An 18,898-nucleotide genomic window follows, 5' to 3' on the forward strand; every position below is an offset into this window, starting at 1 on the left:
AGGAATGACAGATTCTACAGGGCATTTAGACCAGCTCCGGTACAACCTTCTGGTGCAGGACCTATCGGCACGGAATAAGCTAAAGGATGGTTCTATGTATGTTGTGTGAAAACTAATATTGTCTCTCTCACCTGCAATGTGGGCAGGGATTATGGGCAGTGGCTTTTCCTCCACGAGAACGGTGTATTTCTTGTTGTCGCATTAAAACCACCATCATCAGTGTTTCACAATAAAGTGACTTTTGGCAGAGATGGCTTCATAAATCTTGACAAACTGGGCTACAAAAAATCCTCAGGCAACAGCTGTATTGACAAATCAGTAGCGATAAAACATTAATGTTAGGGGGCACAGATTATTGGCAAACCTATTTGGATCATTTGTTTCATCACAATGCCTTGTGGACATATGCATGAGTACCTGCCTCTTTCACTGGATAATGTGCTTTTGACAATATGGCATGGAACAATCAGTCACTTCTGTATCACTGTCAAGAGCTCAGCATCATCTCCTTATGTCGTCCATGTTGGACTTTGGTTTAAAAATTGAAACTGTTTACGACATAAGAAAATGAACTGAAACAATTATCTTTGTCAGTCACTTTTTTTTCCCCAGATGATGTTTTGAGGACTTACAGCCCGATACGCCAAGGGACCACTGGATCAAATTTCATTTGCTGGATTCCGTCAGTTGTCTGTTTTGAACATCATTTCAAAGATATTCTAGCAAAAAGAATCCTCAAATTTGTTACAAATATACATTTTCATCATCAGATAGCACAGAAATATGAAACAGTGACACAAACAGTCCAGACATTCCACCGATGAAATATTTCTATGATGAGGTCACGAAAATAATCAGACAGAACGTGAGAGACAGTTCTATCAAATAATGAAAGACTTTTCTCAATACTGCAGTAATGGGTAGGGAGGGGGGAATTGATTACTGTAGTGGAGCACGATAAAAGGTACACCGGTCCATTACAATCTACCTGACATAACAGTGCCGAATAAAGCTTCGCTACACGGTTGACAAAGATACTCCACGTGCCAATGGTTGCTTGGGGACAGAACCCTGTGGGAGGAAACAAACTCATCATGCAAGTCAATTTACGGAACACAGAGTCCAAAACCCAAGCGAGATGAACAAGGGACGAACTCGGCACAGAGCTGGCGTGGACAGCTAGCGGCTAAACACATCTGCTAGTGTGTCTGTCCATACTCCAAGTTGCATGCTCCTTCCATGGCAGCTTTCCACACTATTCCACTGTATTACCCACCCCAGCTTGTCCGCCTCAACCATGATGTTTGCTGGTTCAAAAAAATGGTTCAAATGGCTCTGAGCACTATGGGACTTAACTGCTCAGGTCATCAGTCCCCTAGAACTTAGAACTACTTAAACCTAACTAACCTAAGGACATCACACACACCCATGCCCGAGGCACGATTCAAACCTGCGACCGTAGCAGTCGCGCGGCTCCGGACTGAGCACCTAGAACCGCTAGACCACCGCGGCCGGCTGTTTGCTGGTGGGGATTCTAAAAATAGGTCCTCATTTGTGGGACGTTCTGATGCGACAGTAACTCAATGTCAGACTGCACAGGAACATAAGCACAGATATATTCATCATCAAGATTCTTGTCAACCACATCTCACCATCATAACAGAGAATTGCTGAATTGTGCACCAAGCATATAACATCACCATATCTGCACCTGCCATAAGTGAATAGGTAATGGACTCCCTGTGACATTCTAAGTCATTCCACACCACTGGCAGAGCCTAGCAGCAGCCAGAGTAGGGAAATATCATGCCACACTTAGGTGTCAGCACCACAACACGAATGACTGCATTTGGTGTGATGCCACAACCAGGAAGCACGGACTGTTGGTGAGCAGGTTCTTGCATTCAGCAATGAATTGCAGTTCTGAAGTATCCCTGATGACCACTGCCACCGAGCATGGCAACGACCCGTGGACAGGTCACTTTCTTCCGATATTTTGGAAGGGCACAGCAGCGTTACACCTGGCATCACGGCACGGGCAGCCACTGGGTATGACTTCAGGTAACGATTGGTGAATGACTGAGGGAACTCTGAAGGCACAACAGTGTGTCACGGACATCCTTCTTCTTCACAAGTTACTTCTCATGTGAGAGCATTGTGGGGATGTTTTTCCGCACAACAATGCACACCCTCACATAGCACCTGTCTCTATGAACTGCCTGCGCAATGCTGAGTTACCTTGTGGTTAGAAGGATCCCCACATCTGTCCTGATAGAATACATGTGGAACAAGCTAAGATGTCAACTTCATCCCAGTGCCAGTATCCACGATATTAAGAACCTGTCATAGCAGCTGTGGGCTAACTTACCTCACAAGAAGCTACAACAGCTTTATAACATCCTTTCCAATTAAATTAGTACATTCTTCTACTGCAGGTGGGGGTACAACATAACACTGGTAAGTGGGTTCAGACTTTTTAAGTTCTTAGTAAATTAGACTAGATTTTCTAACCACTGAAACACCACCATACAGCCTCTCAGCCCACAAAGTTCCATTTAATTTCCTCCTCCCTTTCTGTGTGTTTCACTTTTTTGTCAGGCGTTGTATTTTCGGGTTGACTATTTCCATAGCATCTGTAGCAGAGTCAGTACCTAAAACTAGCTAGGCATTGCCTGAGAAATTAGTTAGAGCAGTTTTCATTCTTTCTTTTTTAACTTTCATTCCCCATTTCCCTTTTATTCGTGAAGATGTTAATAATTTTATCTTTTCCTTCCTTAAGAAGGCACATTGTGTGCTATTGGATTTTAAGTCCTTGCAGATACTCTGAAGCAGACAGGATGTTTTGATCAAGGGTGATCCTGTGGTTGCATTTACAGAAACAGAAATTTGAATTAGTGCAGATCACCTAATTCTGCATCAAAGCATCAAGTCTTAGATCTATATCTGTATTCCATAAGCAACCACACAGTGCATGGCAGAGGATGCATTGTGTACCACAAATACTCATTTTTAGACAACATAGTCGTGTGGAGATAACAGCGATTAATTTACTTATAATCAATTATTCAAAATGACAGTCACAATCACATTATTTATTTTGCTGCCAACCGGTTTCAACCAGCGATGGGGTCATCTTCTGGGCAGTTTTCACCATTTTGTCGCTCGCTGGAGTCATCACCCTGCCTGTGCACAGTCGGTAACTATAGTAACTCCAGCGAGCGACCAAATGGTGTAAATTGCCCTGAAGATGACCCCATCGCGAGTTGAAACTGGTTGGCGGCAAAATAAATAATACGATTGTGACTGTCATTTTGAATAATTTATTATAAATACTCATGTTCCCCCTTTCTGTTCTTCTGGCAGAGGGTACAAGCCCCAATTATGTCTGATTTTACCATTAAGGCTATGTGATATGTACTTGTGCATCTGAGAAAGTAATTTCCCTGTCACCTAACATTCATTGTTGCTTGTGAAAATGTTGTCTCTCTGCACTACACAACAATTTTCTCATAGTGTCTCAGGCCACAGCATACAGCCTCATCTCACAGTTACTTGAACATTTCCTCTTATTTTTGAATGAAGAAACATGTCAAGTTGTACAGCCCCTCTTTCAATTTAACTATTCCTTTCATTAATCCAACTTGATAAAGTCTCAGACTGTCAAACTGTAGTCACAAGTTGGTCAAATGAGGGTTTCCAAGTGACCTCTTCTTTCTTTGCATTGACAGTATTACCTCAGGACTGTTATAATAAATCTAACTGTAGCATCTGTCTCCTCCCCCCCCCCCCCCAATGCAATTCAGAGGCAAGCTGCTAGATTTGTCAACATGCAAGTATCGCAGAAATGCTCCATGAGCTCACATGGTAATCCATGGAGGGAAGACAATGTTCTTTTCAAGAAACTATTGAGAAATTTTAAAGAACTGACATTTGCGACAGACTGTAGAAGGCTCCACCTACTTACATCTTGCTTAAGGATTGCTAAGACAGAAGAGGAGAAATCAAGGTTGATATGAAAGCATTATTCAGGCACTTTCCTCTCACTCAAGTTCCATGTGGGACATGAAAAGGAGAGATTAATAGTGGTACCCGATACCCCCCACCATGCACCCTATGGCTTGTGGAATATGCATGTAAACATAGATGTAAAAAAGTAAATTGAAATCATTTCAATCTATATTTATTCTGACAGGTAATTTATGCGATCTGTCAATAGTAGTTGTCATGTCAAACATTACGAAAGGTAGGACGTGGTTTTCAATAGCGTGTGTGATCACCATGGACGGCAATGCCTGCTCTACGATGTGCTCCCTTGCTGCCCACAAGGTTGTTAAGGAATTTTTTGATAGAATTGGGGAAGAGTACAGTGTCACAATGTTGACCAGAATGCCTACTGCGTTCAAATATTTGGAGGTCAATATGCCCATAAAAATGATCAAGTTCGATAATGTTCTTCGGTGCATTACATACCCTCATATCAAGAGAGGTTGGAACATGTAATTCATTCAGGAACATTGTCAAATACGATCTTTATGATGGTCCAGGTATTAACAGTTTGTGGAGCCATAATGTTGCATGAGCCAACTGACCTCCACATCTATAAAAACGGTACACTCACAGGTCGACGTTACAGTAACAATGTACTCCTTCCACAAATGTGTCTTTTCGGGTGTGTATTTGGCCTCAATTTCATTTTTATACATGAAAATGCACAACCATCAAGATGGAGGACCTTTTTGGACAAGAGGATATTCAGTAAATGGACGGGCCTGCCTGTTCTCCAAAAAAATTAAATACCAACACGACTTGTGAGTTATGTTGGGGAGACATACTGTAGCACATCCATATGCACCAGTAGTTGTCAACTGTGCTGCTGAAGGAGTGGAACACTAGAGTGAACTACTGAAATCGAAACGCGACAATGTGTGTTTCTCTGTGCAGTTTGGCCAGTCTGGCACATACTGCTCTCTTCTGATGCCGATTGTTGGTTGCTGCGAGCAGGAACACATGAATGTAAAAAAATATTTAGGGCTTCTATCACTTTTGGAGAGTACACAGTTCAGTTTGTGTTTCTCCTAATAAATATGAAAGAACTACAACAAATCAACTTTTTTCGCATACATGCAATGTTTCTAACCACATCTGAATGATAAAATAGTGTTTCCTTCATTCAGATTTCTTCTAGTTTCCGATCCTTCCCCAAGCGTTGCAATGGTGTCATTTTGGTATTATGAAAATGGAAGACTTTTAGACAATTCAATGCCCTACATTGTCTGCCTGGCACTGAATATTCGTTACATTTAAAAGATTTGGACAATTCTACTGTAACTGTAAATGATCTAGAATTCACAGCAAACAATAGAGAGCCTGAGATTTCTAGAGAGACTACACGTGATTCAAATAATGTTTTGGAGGATGATAACGAATTTGTTGTTATGTACCAGTACTACAAGCTTCAGAAAAACAGCCAAAGATACAGAAAAATTGATGACTTGGAAAAAGCAAAGTGCTTCGTTCAAATCTGCAACTCAATGAATGTTGGCAATATTTAGCAGTTGCCTTTGCAGAATCACCAAGTGTTGACAAGGAAGATAAAACTGCATTTTCTTTATAATTTCTTGGTATATGTTGCCAACAGTATCTGCCTTTGCACTGGTTCTAGAGTTCCACAGTAATGTGGAATCCAATTAATGTTTTCAACCCGGAAGATGAAATATGAAGAATGTGTTGTTGTTGTTGTTGTTGTTGTTGTTGTTGTTTTCAGTCGTGAGACTGCTTCGATGCAGCTCTCCATGTTACCCTATCCTGTGCAAGCTTCTTCATCTCCCAGTACCTACTGCAGCCTACATCCTTCTGAATCTGTTTAGTGTATTCATCTCTTGGTCTCTCTCTACGATTTTTACCCTCCACGGTGCCCTCCATTACTAAATTGGTGATCCCTTGATGCCTCAGAACATGTCCTACCAACCAATCCCTTCTTCTAGTCAAGTTGTGCCACAAGCTCCTCTTCTCCCCAATTCTATTCAGTGCTCCTCATTAGTTATGTGATCTACCCATCTAATCTTCAGCATTCTTCTGTAGCACCACATTTCGAAAGCTTCTATTCTCTTCTTGTATAAACTATTTATCGTCCACGTTTCACTTCAATACGAGGTGCAATCAAGTTCTGAGGCCTCAGATTTTTTTTTCTCCGGACTGGAAAGAGATAGAAACATGTGCATTGTTTTAAAATGGCGCCACATTCATTCTCAATACATCCCAGAGATGGCAGCACCATACGGCAGATGGAATTTTACCGCCAGCGGCGAGAATGAGAACTGTTTCAAATACATAAAATGGCGACGTTTTCCTTACTTGAACAGCGTGCAATCATTCGTTTTCTGAATTTGCGTGGTGTGAAACCAATTGAAATTCATCGACAGTTGAAGGAGACGTGTGGTGATGGAGTTATGGATGTGTGGAAAGTGTGTTCGTGGGTGCGACGGTTTAATGAAGGCAGAACATCGTGTGACAACAAACCGAAACAACCTCGGACTCGCACAAGCCGGTCTGACGACATGATTAAGAAAGTGGAGAGAATTGTTTTGGGGTATCACCAAATGACTGTTGAACAGATCGCCTCCAGAGTTGGCATTTCTGTGGGTTTTGTGCACACAATCCTGCATGATGACCTGAAAATGCGAAAAGTGTCATCCAGGTGGGTGCCACGAATGCTGACGGACGACCGCATGGCTGCCCGTGTGGCACGTTGCCAAGCAATGTTGACGCGCAACGACAGCACGAATGGGACTTTCTTTTCGTCGGTTGTGACAATGGATGAGACGTGGATGCCATTTTTCAATCCAGAAACAAAGCGCCAGTCAGCTCAATGGAAGCACACAGATTCACTGCCACCAAAAAAATTTCGGGTAACCGCCAGTGCTGAAAAAATGATGGTGTCCATGTCCTGGGACAGCGAGGGCGTAATCCTTACCCATTGCGTTCTAAAGGGCACTACGGTAACAGGTGCATCCTACGAAAATGTTTTGAAGAACAAATTCCTTCCTGCACTGCAACAAAAACGTCCGGGAAGGGCTGCACGTGTGCTGTTTCACCGAGACAACGCACCCGCACATCGAGCTAACGTTACGCAACAGTTTCTTCGTGATAACAACTTTGAAGTCATTCCTCATGCTCCCTACTCACCTGACCTGGCTCCTAGTGACTTTTGGCTGTTTCCAACAATGACAGACACTCTCCGTGGCCGCACATTCAACAGCCGTGCTGCTATTGCCTCAGCGATTTTCCAGTGGTCAAAACAGACTCCTAAAGAAGCCTCCGCCGCTGCCATGGAATCATGGTGTCAGCGTTGTGAAAAATGTGAACGTCTGCAGGGTGATTACGTCGAGAAGTAATGCCAGTTTCATCGATTTCGGGTGAGTAGTTAATTAGAAAAAAAAAATCTGAGGCCTTAGAACTTGAATGCACCTTGTACATGGCTACACTCCATACAAATACTTTCAGAAACGACTTCCTGACATTTAAATCAATACTCAATGTTAACAAATTTCTCTTCTTCAGAAATGCTTTCCTTGCCATTGCCAGTCTACATTTTATATCTTCTCTACTTCGACCATCATCAGTTATTTTACTCCCCAAATAGCAAAACTCCTTTACTACTTTAAGTGTCTCATTTCCTAATCTAATTCCCTCAGCATCAGCCGACTTAATTCGACCACATTCCATTATCCTCGTTTTGCTTTTGTTGATGTTCATCTTATATCCTCCTTTCAAGACACTGTCCATTCCGTACAACTGCTCTTCCAAGTCCTTTGCTGTCTCTGACAGAATTACAATGTCATCGGCGAACCTCAAAGTTTTTATTTCTTCTCCATGGATTTTAATACCTACTCCGAACTTTTCTTTTGTTTCCTTTACTGCTTGCTCAATATACAGACTGAACAGCATCGGAGAGAGGCTACAACCATGTCTAATTCCCTTCCTAACCACTGCTTCCCTTTCATGCCCCACGACTCTTACAACTGCCATCTGAGTTCTGTACAAATTGTAAATAGCCTTTCGCACCCTGTATTTCACCCCTACCACATTCAGAATTTGAAAGAGAGTATTCCAATCAACATTGACAAAAGCTTTTGCTAAGTCTACAAATTCTAGAAATGTAGGTTTGCCTTTCCTTAATCTTTCTTCTAAGATAAGTCATAGGGTCAGCATTGCCCCATGTGTTCCAATATTTCTACGGTATCCTAACTGATCTTCCCCGAGGTCAGCTCCTACCAGTTTTTCCATTTGTCTGTAAAGAATTCGCATCAGTATTTCGCAGCTGACTTATTAAACTGATAGTTCGGTAATTTTCACATCTGTTAACACCTGCTTTCTTTGGGATTGGAATAATTATATTCTTCTTGAAGTCTGAGGGAATTTCGCCTGTCTCATACATCTTGCTCACCAGATGGTAGAGGTTTGTCAGGACTGGCTCTACCAAGGCTATCAGTAGTTCTAATGGAATGTTGTCTACTCCCGGGGCCTTGTTTCAACTCAGGTCTTTCAGTGCTCTGTCAAACTCTTCACGCAGTATCGCATCTCCCATTTCATCTTCCTCTACATTCTCTTCCCTCTCCATAATATTGTCCTCAAGTACATCGCCCGTGTATAGACCCTCTGTATACTCCTTCCACCTTTCTGCTTTCCCTTCTTTGCTTAGAACTGGGATTCCATCTGAGCTCTCGATATTCATACAAGTGGTTCTCTTATCTCCAAAGGTCTCTCTAATTTTCCTGTAGGCAGTTTCTATCTTACCCCTAATGATATATGTCTCTACATCCTTACATTTGTCCTCTAGCCATCCCAGCTTAGCCATTTTGCACTTCCTGTCGATCTCATTTTTGAGACATTTGTATTCCTTTTTGCCTCTTTCACTTACTGCATTTTTATTTTTTCTCCTTTCATCAATTAAATTCAATATTTCTTCTCTTACCCAAGGATTTCTTCTAGCCCTTGTCTTTTTACCTACTTGATCCTCTGCTGCCTTCACTACTTCGTTCCTCAAAGCTACCCATTCTTCTTCTACTGTATTTCTTTCCCCATTCCTGTCAATTGTTCCCTTATGCTCTCCCTGAAACTCTGGTTTAGTCAGTTTATCCAGGTCCCATCTCCTTAAATTCCCACCTTTTTGCAGTTTCTTCAGTTTTAATCTACAGTTCATAACCAATAGACTGTGGTCAGAGTCCACATCTGCCCCTGGAAATGTCTTACAATTTAAAATCTGGTTCCTAAATCTCTGTCTTACCATTTTATAATCTATCTGAAACCTTTTAGTATCTCCAGGGTTCTTCCATGTATACAACCTTCTTTCATGATTCTTGAACCAAGTGTTAGCTATGGTTAAGTTATGCTCTGTGCAAAATTCTACCAGGTGGCTTCCTCTTTCATTTCTTAGCCCCAATCCATATTCACCTACTACGTTTCCTTCTCTTCCTTTTCCTTCTGTCAAATTCCAGTCACCCATGACTATTAAATTTTCGTCTCCCTTCACTACCTGAATAATTTCTTTTATGTCATCATACATTTCATCAATTTCTTCTATCTTGGCCACAATAATGCGTTCGCTATGCTGTTTGTAGTAGCTTATTCGCACTCCTATTTTTTTTTATTCATTTTTAAACCTACTCCTGCATTACCCCTATTTGATTTTGTATTTATAACCTTGTATTCACCTGACCAAAGGTCTTGTTCCTCCTGCCACCGAACTTTACTAATTCCTACTATATCTAACTTTAACCTATTCATTTCCCTTTTTAAATTTCTAACCTAACTGCCCGATTAAGGGATCTGACATTCCACGCTCCGACCTGTAGAACGTCAGTTTTCTTTCTTCTGATAACGACATCCTCTTGAGTAGTTCCCGCCCGGAGATCCGAATGGGGGACTACTTTACCTCCGGAATATTTTACCCAAGAGGTAAAGCTGCATGCCGTCGGGAAAAATTACGGCTGTAGTTTCCCCTTGTTTTCAGCCGTTCACAGTACCACAACAGCAAGGCCGTTTTGGTTAGTGTTACAGGACCAGATCAGTCAATCATCCAGACTAATTAATGTCCAGGTACGCATGGTATGCAGCACAATACGCAATTTTTTTTTTTTTTTACCTGATGTAAAGAAAAAAAAAGTTTGTTTTTGTCATTCAATACATACTTTGTTTTTTTCTGACAACTAGAGGGAATAAACAAGGAACTGTTTTATTGTTAGCACAATATACATTATTCAAGTATTATTCTATGAAGTGTGCTATAGGAATTGTTATAAAATATTTAATGTCAACAAATGTTAATGAAAGTTGCGATTGATGGAAGTCATCTGTGATGTAATATCATTCACTGTCTCTATTTTCTTTCTTTTGCTAGTCACTTGCATAAAATTAGATCCCTGATCAGTTTGTCAATATGAAATCCATTGATTTGAGACGTTTTTGGTACAGTTTAAGTGCTTAAAATTCGTATATGTGTACATCGAACTTCACGCTAAGCGGCACAATGTCCTCTTGTCATGTCTGTGCCTACTTATTCACCAATTCATGCACTGTGCAGGAAGGGCTGTACAAACCACTGTTATAAGCAATTCTTTGTGCGCCAAAGATGAGTAACTTAAACGTACTTTTTTTTTTTTTTTTTTTTTTAATAGTTGCAGTGCATTTTAGCACCTAAAATTTCGGTAGTAAATTTCTTTCGTTGTGTTCTTCTTGCATGAAAATTCCAGGGTAGGCTTCAGAATTTTGGATTGGACTTTCCTTTGTTAGTTGACTTCTCATGTCATGAAAAAAAATCGCAATAAAAACTCAAGACTCCTTGCTGAACACAAGGAACTAGCATGAAAACGAAAATGGACTAAAACTGATCACCACTGATGATGGTCTGTACAGCTGGAACAAACAATAACATTCTACATCTACACTTGTACTCTGCTAACCACTGTGAAGTGCATGGCAGAGGGTACATCCCATTGTACCAATTATTACAGCTTTTTCCTTGTCCCATTCATATAAAGTGCACCGGAAGAATGACCATTTAAATGCATCCATGCACAATGTAGTTGATTAACTGCAACTGGTTACTTTGAAGACAGCCCCTGTTCTTGTCTCTTCAATCCCTACACGAGTGATATGCAGCAGGTTGTAGTATATTCCTTGTGTCATCATCTAAAGACAGTTCATTAAACTTTGTAAGTAGGCACTCTCAGGATAGTTTACACCTATTTTCCAGTGTCTGCCATTTCAGTTTTTTTACCCTGCCTGTGACGATCTCCCACAGGTTGAACAGACCTGCAACCATTAGGGCTCTCCTACTCTGTACGTATTCAATGTCCCCTGTTCATCCTATATCGTATGGGCAATATTCTAGAATAGATAACGTGTGATTTATAAGCAATGTCCTGTGTAGAGTGATTGCATTTCCCTCGTATTCTGCCAATAAACTGAAATCTGACAACTGCTTCACCTACTACTGCGCTTATGTGAAGATTCCATTTCATATCCCTAAGAACCCTGGAGATACTAAAAGGTTTCAGATAGATTATATAATGGTAAGACAGATTTAGGAACCAGATTTTAAATTGTAAGACATTTCCAGGGGCAGATGTGGACTCTGACCACAATCTATTGGTTATGAACTGTAGATTAAAACTGAAGAAACTGCTAAAAGGTGGGAATTTAAGGAGATGGGACCTGGATAAACTGAAAGAACCAGAGGTTGTACAGAGTTTCAGGAAGAGCATAAGGGAACAATTGACAGGACTGGGGGAAAGAAATACAGTAGAAGAAGAATGGGTAGCTTTGAGGAATGAAGTAGTAAAGGCAGCAGAGGATCAAGTAGGTAAAAACACGGGGGCTAGTAGAAATCCTTGAGTAACAGAAGAGATATTGAATTTAATTGATGAAAGGAGATACTACAAAAATGCAGCAAGTGAAGCAGGCAAAAAGGAATACAAATGTCTCAAAAATGAGATCGACAGGAAGTGCAAAATGGTTAAGCTGGGATGGCTAGAGGACAAATGTAAGGATGTAGAGACATATATCACTAGGGGTAAGATAGAAACTGCCTACAGGAAAATTAAAGAGACCTTTGGAGAAAAGAGAACCACTAGCACGAATATCAAGAGCTCAGATGGAATCCCAGATCTAAGCAAAGAAGGGAAAGCAAAAAATGTGGAAGGAGGAATATACAGAGGGTCTATACACAGGCGATGTACTTGAGGACAATATTATGGAAAGGGAAGAGAATGTAAATGTAGATGAAGACGAAATGGGAGATACGATACTGTGTGAAGAGTTTGACAAAGCACTGAAAGACCTGAGTCGAAACAAGGCCCCGGGAGTAGACAACATTCCATTAGAACTACTGATAACCTTGGGAGAGCCAGTCCTGACAAACCTCTACCATCTGGTGAGCAAGATGTATGAGACAGGCGAAATTCCCTCAGACTTCAAGAAGAATATAATAATTCCAATCCCAAAGAAAGCATGTGTTGACAGACCTGAAAATTACCGAACTATTAGTTTAATAAGTGGTGGTGGTTAGTGTTTAACGTCCCGTCAACAACAGCGCAAGCTCGGGTTAGCGAAGGATTGGGAAGGAAATCGGCCGTGCCCTTTTAAAGGAACCATCCCGGCATTTGCCTGAAACGATTGAGGGAAATCACGGAAAACCTAAATCAGGATGGCCGGAGACGGGATTGAACCGTTGTCCTCCCGAATGCGAGTCCAGTGTGCTAACCACTGTGCCACCTCGCTCGGTGTTTAATAAGTCACAGCTGCTAAATACTAATGCAAATTCTTTCCAGACAAATGGAAAAGCTGGTAGAAGCCGACCTCGGGGAAGATCAGTTTGGATTCCGTAGAAATGTTGGGACACGTGAGGCAATACTGACCCTACGACTTATCTTAGAAGAAAGATTAAGGAAAGGCAAACCTACATTTCTAGCATTTGTAGACTTGGAGAAAGCTTTTGACAATGTTGACTGGAATACTCTTTCAAATTCTGAAGGTGGCAGGGGTAAAATACAGGGAGCAAAAGGCTATTTACAATTTGTACAGAAAGCAGATGGCAGTTATAAGAGTCGTGGGGCATGAAAGGGAAGCAGTGGTTGGAAAGGGAGTGAGACAGGGTTGTAGCCTCTCCCCGATGCTATTCAATCTGTATATAGACCAAGCAGTAAAGGAAACGAAAGAAACGTTCGGAGTAGGTATTAAAATCCATGGAGAAGAAATAAAAACTTTGAGTATCGCCGATGACATTGTAATTCTGTCAGAAACAGCAAGGGAATTGGAAGAGCAGTTGAACGGAATGGATGGTGTCTTGAAAGGAGGGTATAAGATGAACATCAACGAAAGCAAAACGAGGATGATGGAATGTAGTTGAATTAAGTCGGCTGTTGCTGCGGGAATTAGATTAGGGAATGAGACACTTAAAGTAGTAAAGGAGTTCTGCTATTTGGGGTAGCAAAATAACTGATGATGGTCGAAGTAGAGAGGATATAAAATGTAGACTGGCAAGGAAAGCGTTTCTGAAGAAGAGAAATTTGTTAACATTGTGTATTGATTTAAGTGTCAGGAAGTCGTTTCTGAAAGTATTTGTATGGAGTGTAGCCATGTATGGAAGTGAAACGTGGACGATAAATAGTTTAGACAAGAAGAGAATAGAAGCTTTCGAAATGTGGTGCTACAGAAGAATGCTGAAGATTAGATGGGTAGATCACATAACTAATGAGGAGGTATTGAACAGAATTGGAGAAAGGAGGAGTTTGTGGCACAACTTGACAAGAAGAAGGGATCAGTTGGTAGGAAATGTTCTGAGGCATCAAGGGATCACCAATTTAGTACTGGAGGGCAGCGTGGAGGGTAAAAATCGTAGAGGGAGACCAAGAGATGAAAACACTAAGCAGATTCAGAAGGATGTAGGCTGCAGTAGGTACTGGGAGATGAAGAAGCTTGCACAGGATAGAGTAGCATGGAGAGCTGCATCAAACCAGTCTCAGGACTGAAGACCACAACAACAACAAGCCTTAAAAATTGTTACACCCATGTATTCGTAGGAGTTGACCATTCGTAGGAGTTGACCAATTCCAACTGTGGCTCATATAGTCATAAGATACTATGTTATCTTTATTTTGTGACGTGCACAATTTTACATTTTTAAGGTTTTAAAGGAAGTTGCCAAACTCTGCACCATTTTGGAATCTTTCTTCTTTCAGACAGTATTTAATAATAGCAAACTGCATCATCTGCAAGAAGTCTGATGTTAGCATTGATATTGTCCACAAGGTCATTAATATACAGTACAAACAGCAATGTTCCCTGTGGCACATCTAAAGTTGCTTCTGCATCTGTCTATGATCCTCTATCCAATATAACTTGCTGCCTCATCCCTACCTTGAATCCTTGATCCAGTCACATATTTCATTTGATATCCCATATGATTGTGCTTTTTATAACAAGTGTAGATGTAGTAGCGAGTCAAATGCTTTTTGGGACTTTACAAATACAGCACACACTTGACTGCCTTGATCCATGGCTTTCAGAATGTCGCATGAGAGAGGTAGATGCCGTGTTTCTTGACTTCCGCAAGGTGTTTGATACAGTTCCCCACAGTCATTTAATGAACAAAGTAAGACCATATGGACTATCAGACCAATTGTGTGATTGGATTGAAGAGTTCCTAAATAACAGAACGAGTGATTTCAGGAGTGCTGAGTGATTTCAGGTGTGCCGCAGGGGAGTGTTGTAGGACCGTTGCTATTCACAATATACATAAATGACCTTGTGGATAATATCGGAAGTTCACTGAGGCTTTTGCGGATGATGCTGTAGTATATCAAGAGGTTGTAACAATGGAAAATCGTACTGGAATCCAGGAGGATCTGCAATGAATTGACACATGGTGCAGGAAATGGCAATTGAATGTCAATGTAGACAAGTGTAATGTGCTGCGAATACATAGAAAGAAAGATCCTTTATCATTTAGCCACAATATGGCAGGTCAGAAACAGGGAGGCAGTTAATTCCATAAATTATCTGGGAGTAGGCATTAGGAGTGATTTAAAACAGAATGACCATATAAAATTAATTGTCGGTAAAGCAGATGCCAGACAGATTCACTGGAAGAATCCTAAGGAAATGCAGTCCGAAAACAAAGGAAGTAGGTTTCAGTACACTTGTTTGCCCACTGCTTGAATATTGCTCACCGGTGTGGGACCCGTACCAGATAGTGTTGGTAGAAGAGATAGAGAAGATCCAACGGAGAGCAGCGTGCTTCTACAGGGTCATTTATTAATCACGAAAACGTTACGGAGATGATAGATAAACTCCAGTGGAAGACTATGCAAGATATATGCTCAGTAGCTCTGTACGGGCTTTTGTTGAAGTTTCGAGAACATACCTTCACCGAGGAGTCAAGCAGTATATTGCTCCCTCCTATGTATGTCTCGCGAAGAGACCATGAGGATGAAATCAGAGAAATTAGAGTCCACACAGAAGCATACCAACAAACTTTCTTTCCACAAACAATACGAAACCAGAATAGAAGGGAGAACCGATAGAGGTACTCAAGGTACCCTCTGCCACACACCGTCAGGTGGCTTGTGAAGTATGTATGTAGATGTAGATTTTGGAAGATGAGTCAAAACCATGATCTCCATCTGGCTTATTTTGGTTACTTCCAGACTCTTGTACCTTATGGAATAGTTTTCTGGAGTAAAAGTAAAAGTCGATTAAACGAAATTTTTACATTACAGAGAAAGACTCTTCAAATTTTGTCACACAGCTCAGGGCAGGCTCACTGCAAGCGCCTATTTAAAAAGCTGTTTGCTTACTGTTCCATCCTTGTACATACACAAATGTCGATGTTTGTGAGCAGAATACGATTTGATAACATGCTAAACAACTCCAACTACCAGAGTTGTAACACTAGCCACTGTGCATCCCTCCATATAGAACAAGTTTGAACATCCACCACTTTGGTGCCATTCTTTATAATGTGCGTACTTAAAGAGGTTGAAGATGGAAACTGCTTTTAGATCAGAGTTAAAATCATTTCTTGTTGAGAAGTGCTTCTATGGTGTAAGTGAATATGTTAGGTTATAAGATTACTACACCCTAATTCACTTTAGAGTTCTTTCAATCTTGTTAGCTGACACTTGTGTTGGTGAAGAATGTTTCTGCTGCTAGCTTTCTGCTTCCTCTGTTGTAGATGCTTGATGACAAACCTCTGCTGTGAAAGGATCTTTTGCTAATTATTTGTGATGGTTAAAGTGTTGGCAGGATTTTGTGTGCTCATGCTTTATGCCTTTTAGCAGTGGTATACAATATTCTCCTGTGTTTTATTTTGTAAAGAGTGTTTTAAATCAAAGTTTCAGATTTTAACCACATCATTGCTGATTGACTTACAGTACATCTTGTACTTTTCTGCAGTGTTTATTTTCAACATTTTTATTCCTTTTTTTTTTCTTATTGTGCATGTTCCACTAACAATGTAGACGATGTATTTCACAATTCCTCTTCCAATCGTGTACTAAGCGAGGTGGCTACTCCAGTCAATGTGCTTGACTCACATTCAGGAAGACTGCGATTTATTCTCTGTCGAGCCATTCCGATTTTTCCTGTGTCCCTAAGGTGACTGCTGGGATGTTTCCTGTGATTAGGCCATGGCTGATTTCCTGCCTTATCTTCATATTATCCTATCCTATTTTGTTAATGTTTTATATGAATATATTTTTCTGTATGTTTGTGACATGTCCAATACTATTGTACCTTTGTCTATGGGTGGATGAATAAATACATAAATAAATAGCTTTATTTATTGTTAATCCCGATCCCCAGATGTATTTCCTTTTGCTGAAAGAGATGTGATAAGCAATAAAATAAAACTGCAAAGAAGAGTCTCAGTCACAAATAAGTTACTTCTTTAAGCCATTAACAACTTGTATCAGGTATGAAAATATTAACATGCAGCAACATCAGGTAGTGTTGTCTCTCTGGCTGCTGTGGACTATGTCATCATAGATCCAGATGACATTATTAAATAACTGTAAAGTATGTATGTGAATTTCAAATTTCCAGAACAGTGAACTCATTTTTGAATACATGCAGTGTGTGCATCAAGCTTGTTTAATGTAACTTTTGACTGTATATTGTAACTTCAGTTTGTTTCATCTTATTGTTTATTAGTGTGGCATTGTTAAATTAGTGGCTCTTAAATTACTGTTCAGCATTTGACAATATTACAGTATATCTCATTTTTATACACTATGTTATGCGCCTAATTAAAGCTTCAGGTAACTTAGTAATCTTTGGAATAATTCAGGCCGAAATTCAATGCAACACACACACACACACACACACACACACACACACACACACACACACATTGTTGTTCTTACAACGCACGATTTCTCCACAAGAATATTTTGACAGATTATTCAGCACTGTCTGACGTAGTTGAAATTATATAAATTACATAACTAAATGTGGGCCATCTTATATCTGTTGGAACTCAACATCCTATTCACAGTGAGGTTTCTACTGAAAGAAGATGTGATCAAACTTTTCAAGGATTAATAAGCAGCCATGGCCCCCATAGAGAGTCATCTTGGCATTTTCTTGTGAAGAACTAGCAAAATCAAACATCTAAAGTGACATTGCAAAGTTTATAATTTACAATTCCACTGTTTAGCAAATCCCCCAGTGTTACTGGAAACTGATGCTTACAAATTACACGAACAAGAATAAGTTGCTACTGCTTATGAGACATTGATCCAGTACAATGCTGCGGAAATTCGTCATGAGCTATACAGAAACGGTTATTGAACTAGCAATTTACCTTAAAGACACCACAATATAGACGGATGTAACAATTATTCTACGATAAACAAGGTAATGACAGCAATTACATAGGCTACTGTGTTACGTTCAACTTATAAGAAATCTAAATCAGTTAAATAACTGCGTACAGCTAACGAGAAACAAAACTACATACTCATATTTAAGTATTGATGCGCTTTTTTCTGAAGAATCAGCTGATGTTTCATCAGTTACGGATTCAGGAGTTCGTTCTGACGATTCTTCTTCCGCTCCCGCGATGCTATGAGACGGCGAATTTACTAGAATCAGAAGTAGTAATTATTTACTAAGGGTACACTAACAGAATCTTGTTCTGAACGCATGATTTTTAAAAAAATTCTAACAAGAACTTCTACCGTAGTGCAAATGGATAGGGGACATTGCTAAGACACACAAATAATCACATTACAGCGAACTACAAACTCTTCATCACTAAATAAACAATGTCTTTCAAATACAATCTGTTTGCTCTGCAGGCAACTGACCTGTCATGGGTTCACTGTCCATTTTCGGTGCGCCTTGCGTTTTCGAAACGTTAGTTTCTTCCATTGAGTTTTCCTAAATTAAATGATGTCAATTTGAACGCACAAACATTCCGAGTGATACGCTGTCAACATAAGGAATTACATAAGACTGTCAAATTTTGTTGTTAGCGTCGGCATCAATAACACTATATGCGCATCACGTAACTTCCCTATGCAACGCATCACTGACTGGTCATAGACGCTGCATAGTACACCGATTTAAAGTGAAAGCGTAGTCATTTATGATACATCAGACAATCCGTGTACAATTGTTCCTTAAAACTTAATTATTGTATATTGTTCATCAGCAAATCATGACAACGGTAGAACGGTGAATAAAAGCTACGTCTACGATAATAATAACTAATGAACCACAAAATAATGGATTTGATTTTTCATAATTGACAGCTCATAGAGAGACGTATTAAATAAATCCAAACATACAACTCATGGAATAAAAATCTACACCGACTGCGCCGCCTGTTTTTATA

At 40.2% G+C, this 18,898-nt stretch overlaps 1 protein-coding gene across 1 annotated transcript in view; it reads right to left on the reverse strand.

Annotated features, from left to right (window-relative positions):
• LOC126109424 (TBC1 domain family member 5) overlaps positions 1–18,878 on the reverse strand; it is a 161,462-nt gene extending 142,584 nt beyond the window's left edge. The window contains exons 1-2 of the mRNA XM_049914458.1: positions 18,369–18,878; positions 18,020–18,143 (exon numbers count right to left, since the gene is read on the reverse strand). Coding sequence (XP_049770415.1) covers positions 18,020–18,143; positions 18,369–18,432 — 188 coding nt within the window. The 5' untranslated portion in view covers positions 18,433–18,878. The remainder of the gene's footprint in view (positions 1–18,019; positions 18,144–18,368) is intronic.
• Between the last annotated feature and the right edge of the window lie 20 nt (positions 18,879–18,898).

Source organism: Schistocerca cancellata, chromosome 12 (genome assembly GCF_023864275.1).
Source record: "Schistocerca cancellata isolate TAMUIC-IGC-003103 chromosome 12, iqSchCanc2.1, whole genome shotgun sequence".
NCBI lineage: Eukaryota > Metazoa > Arthropoda > Insecta > Orthoptera > Acrididae > Schistocerca > Schistocerca cancellata.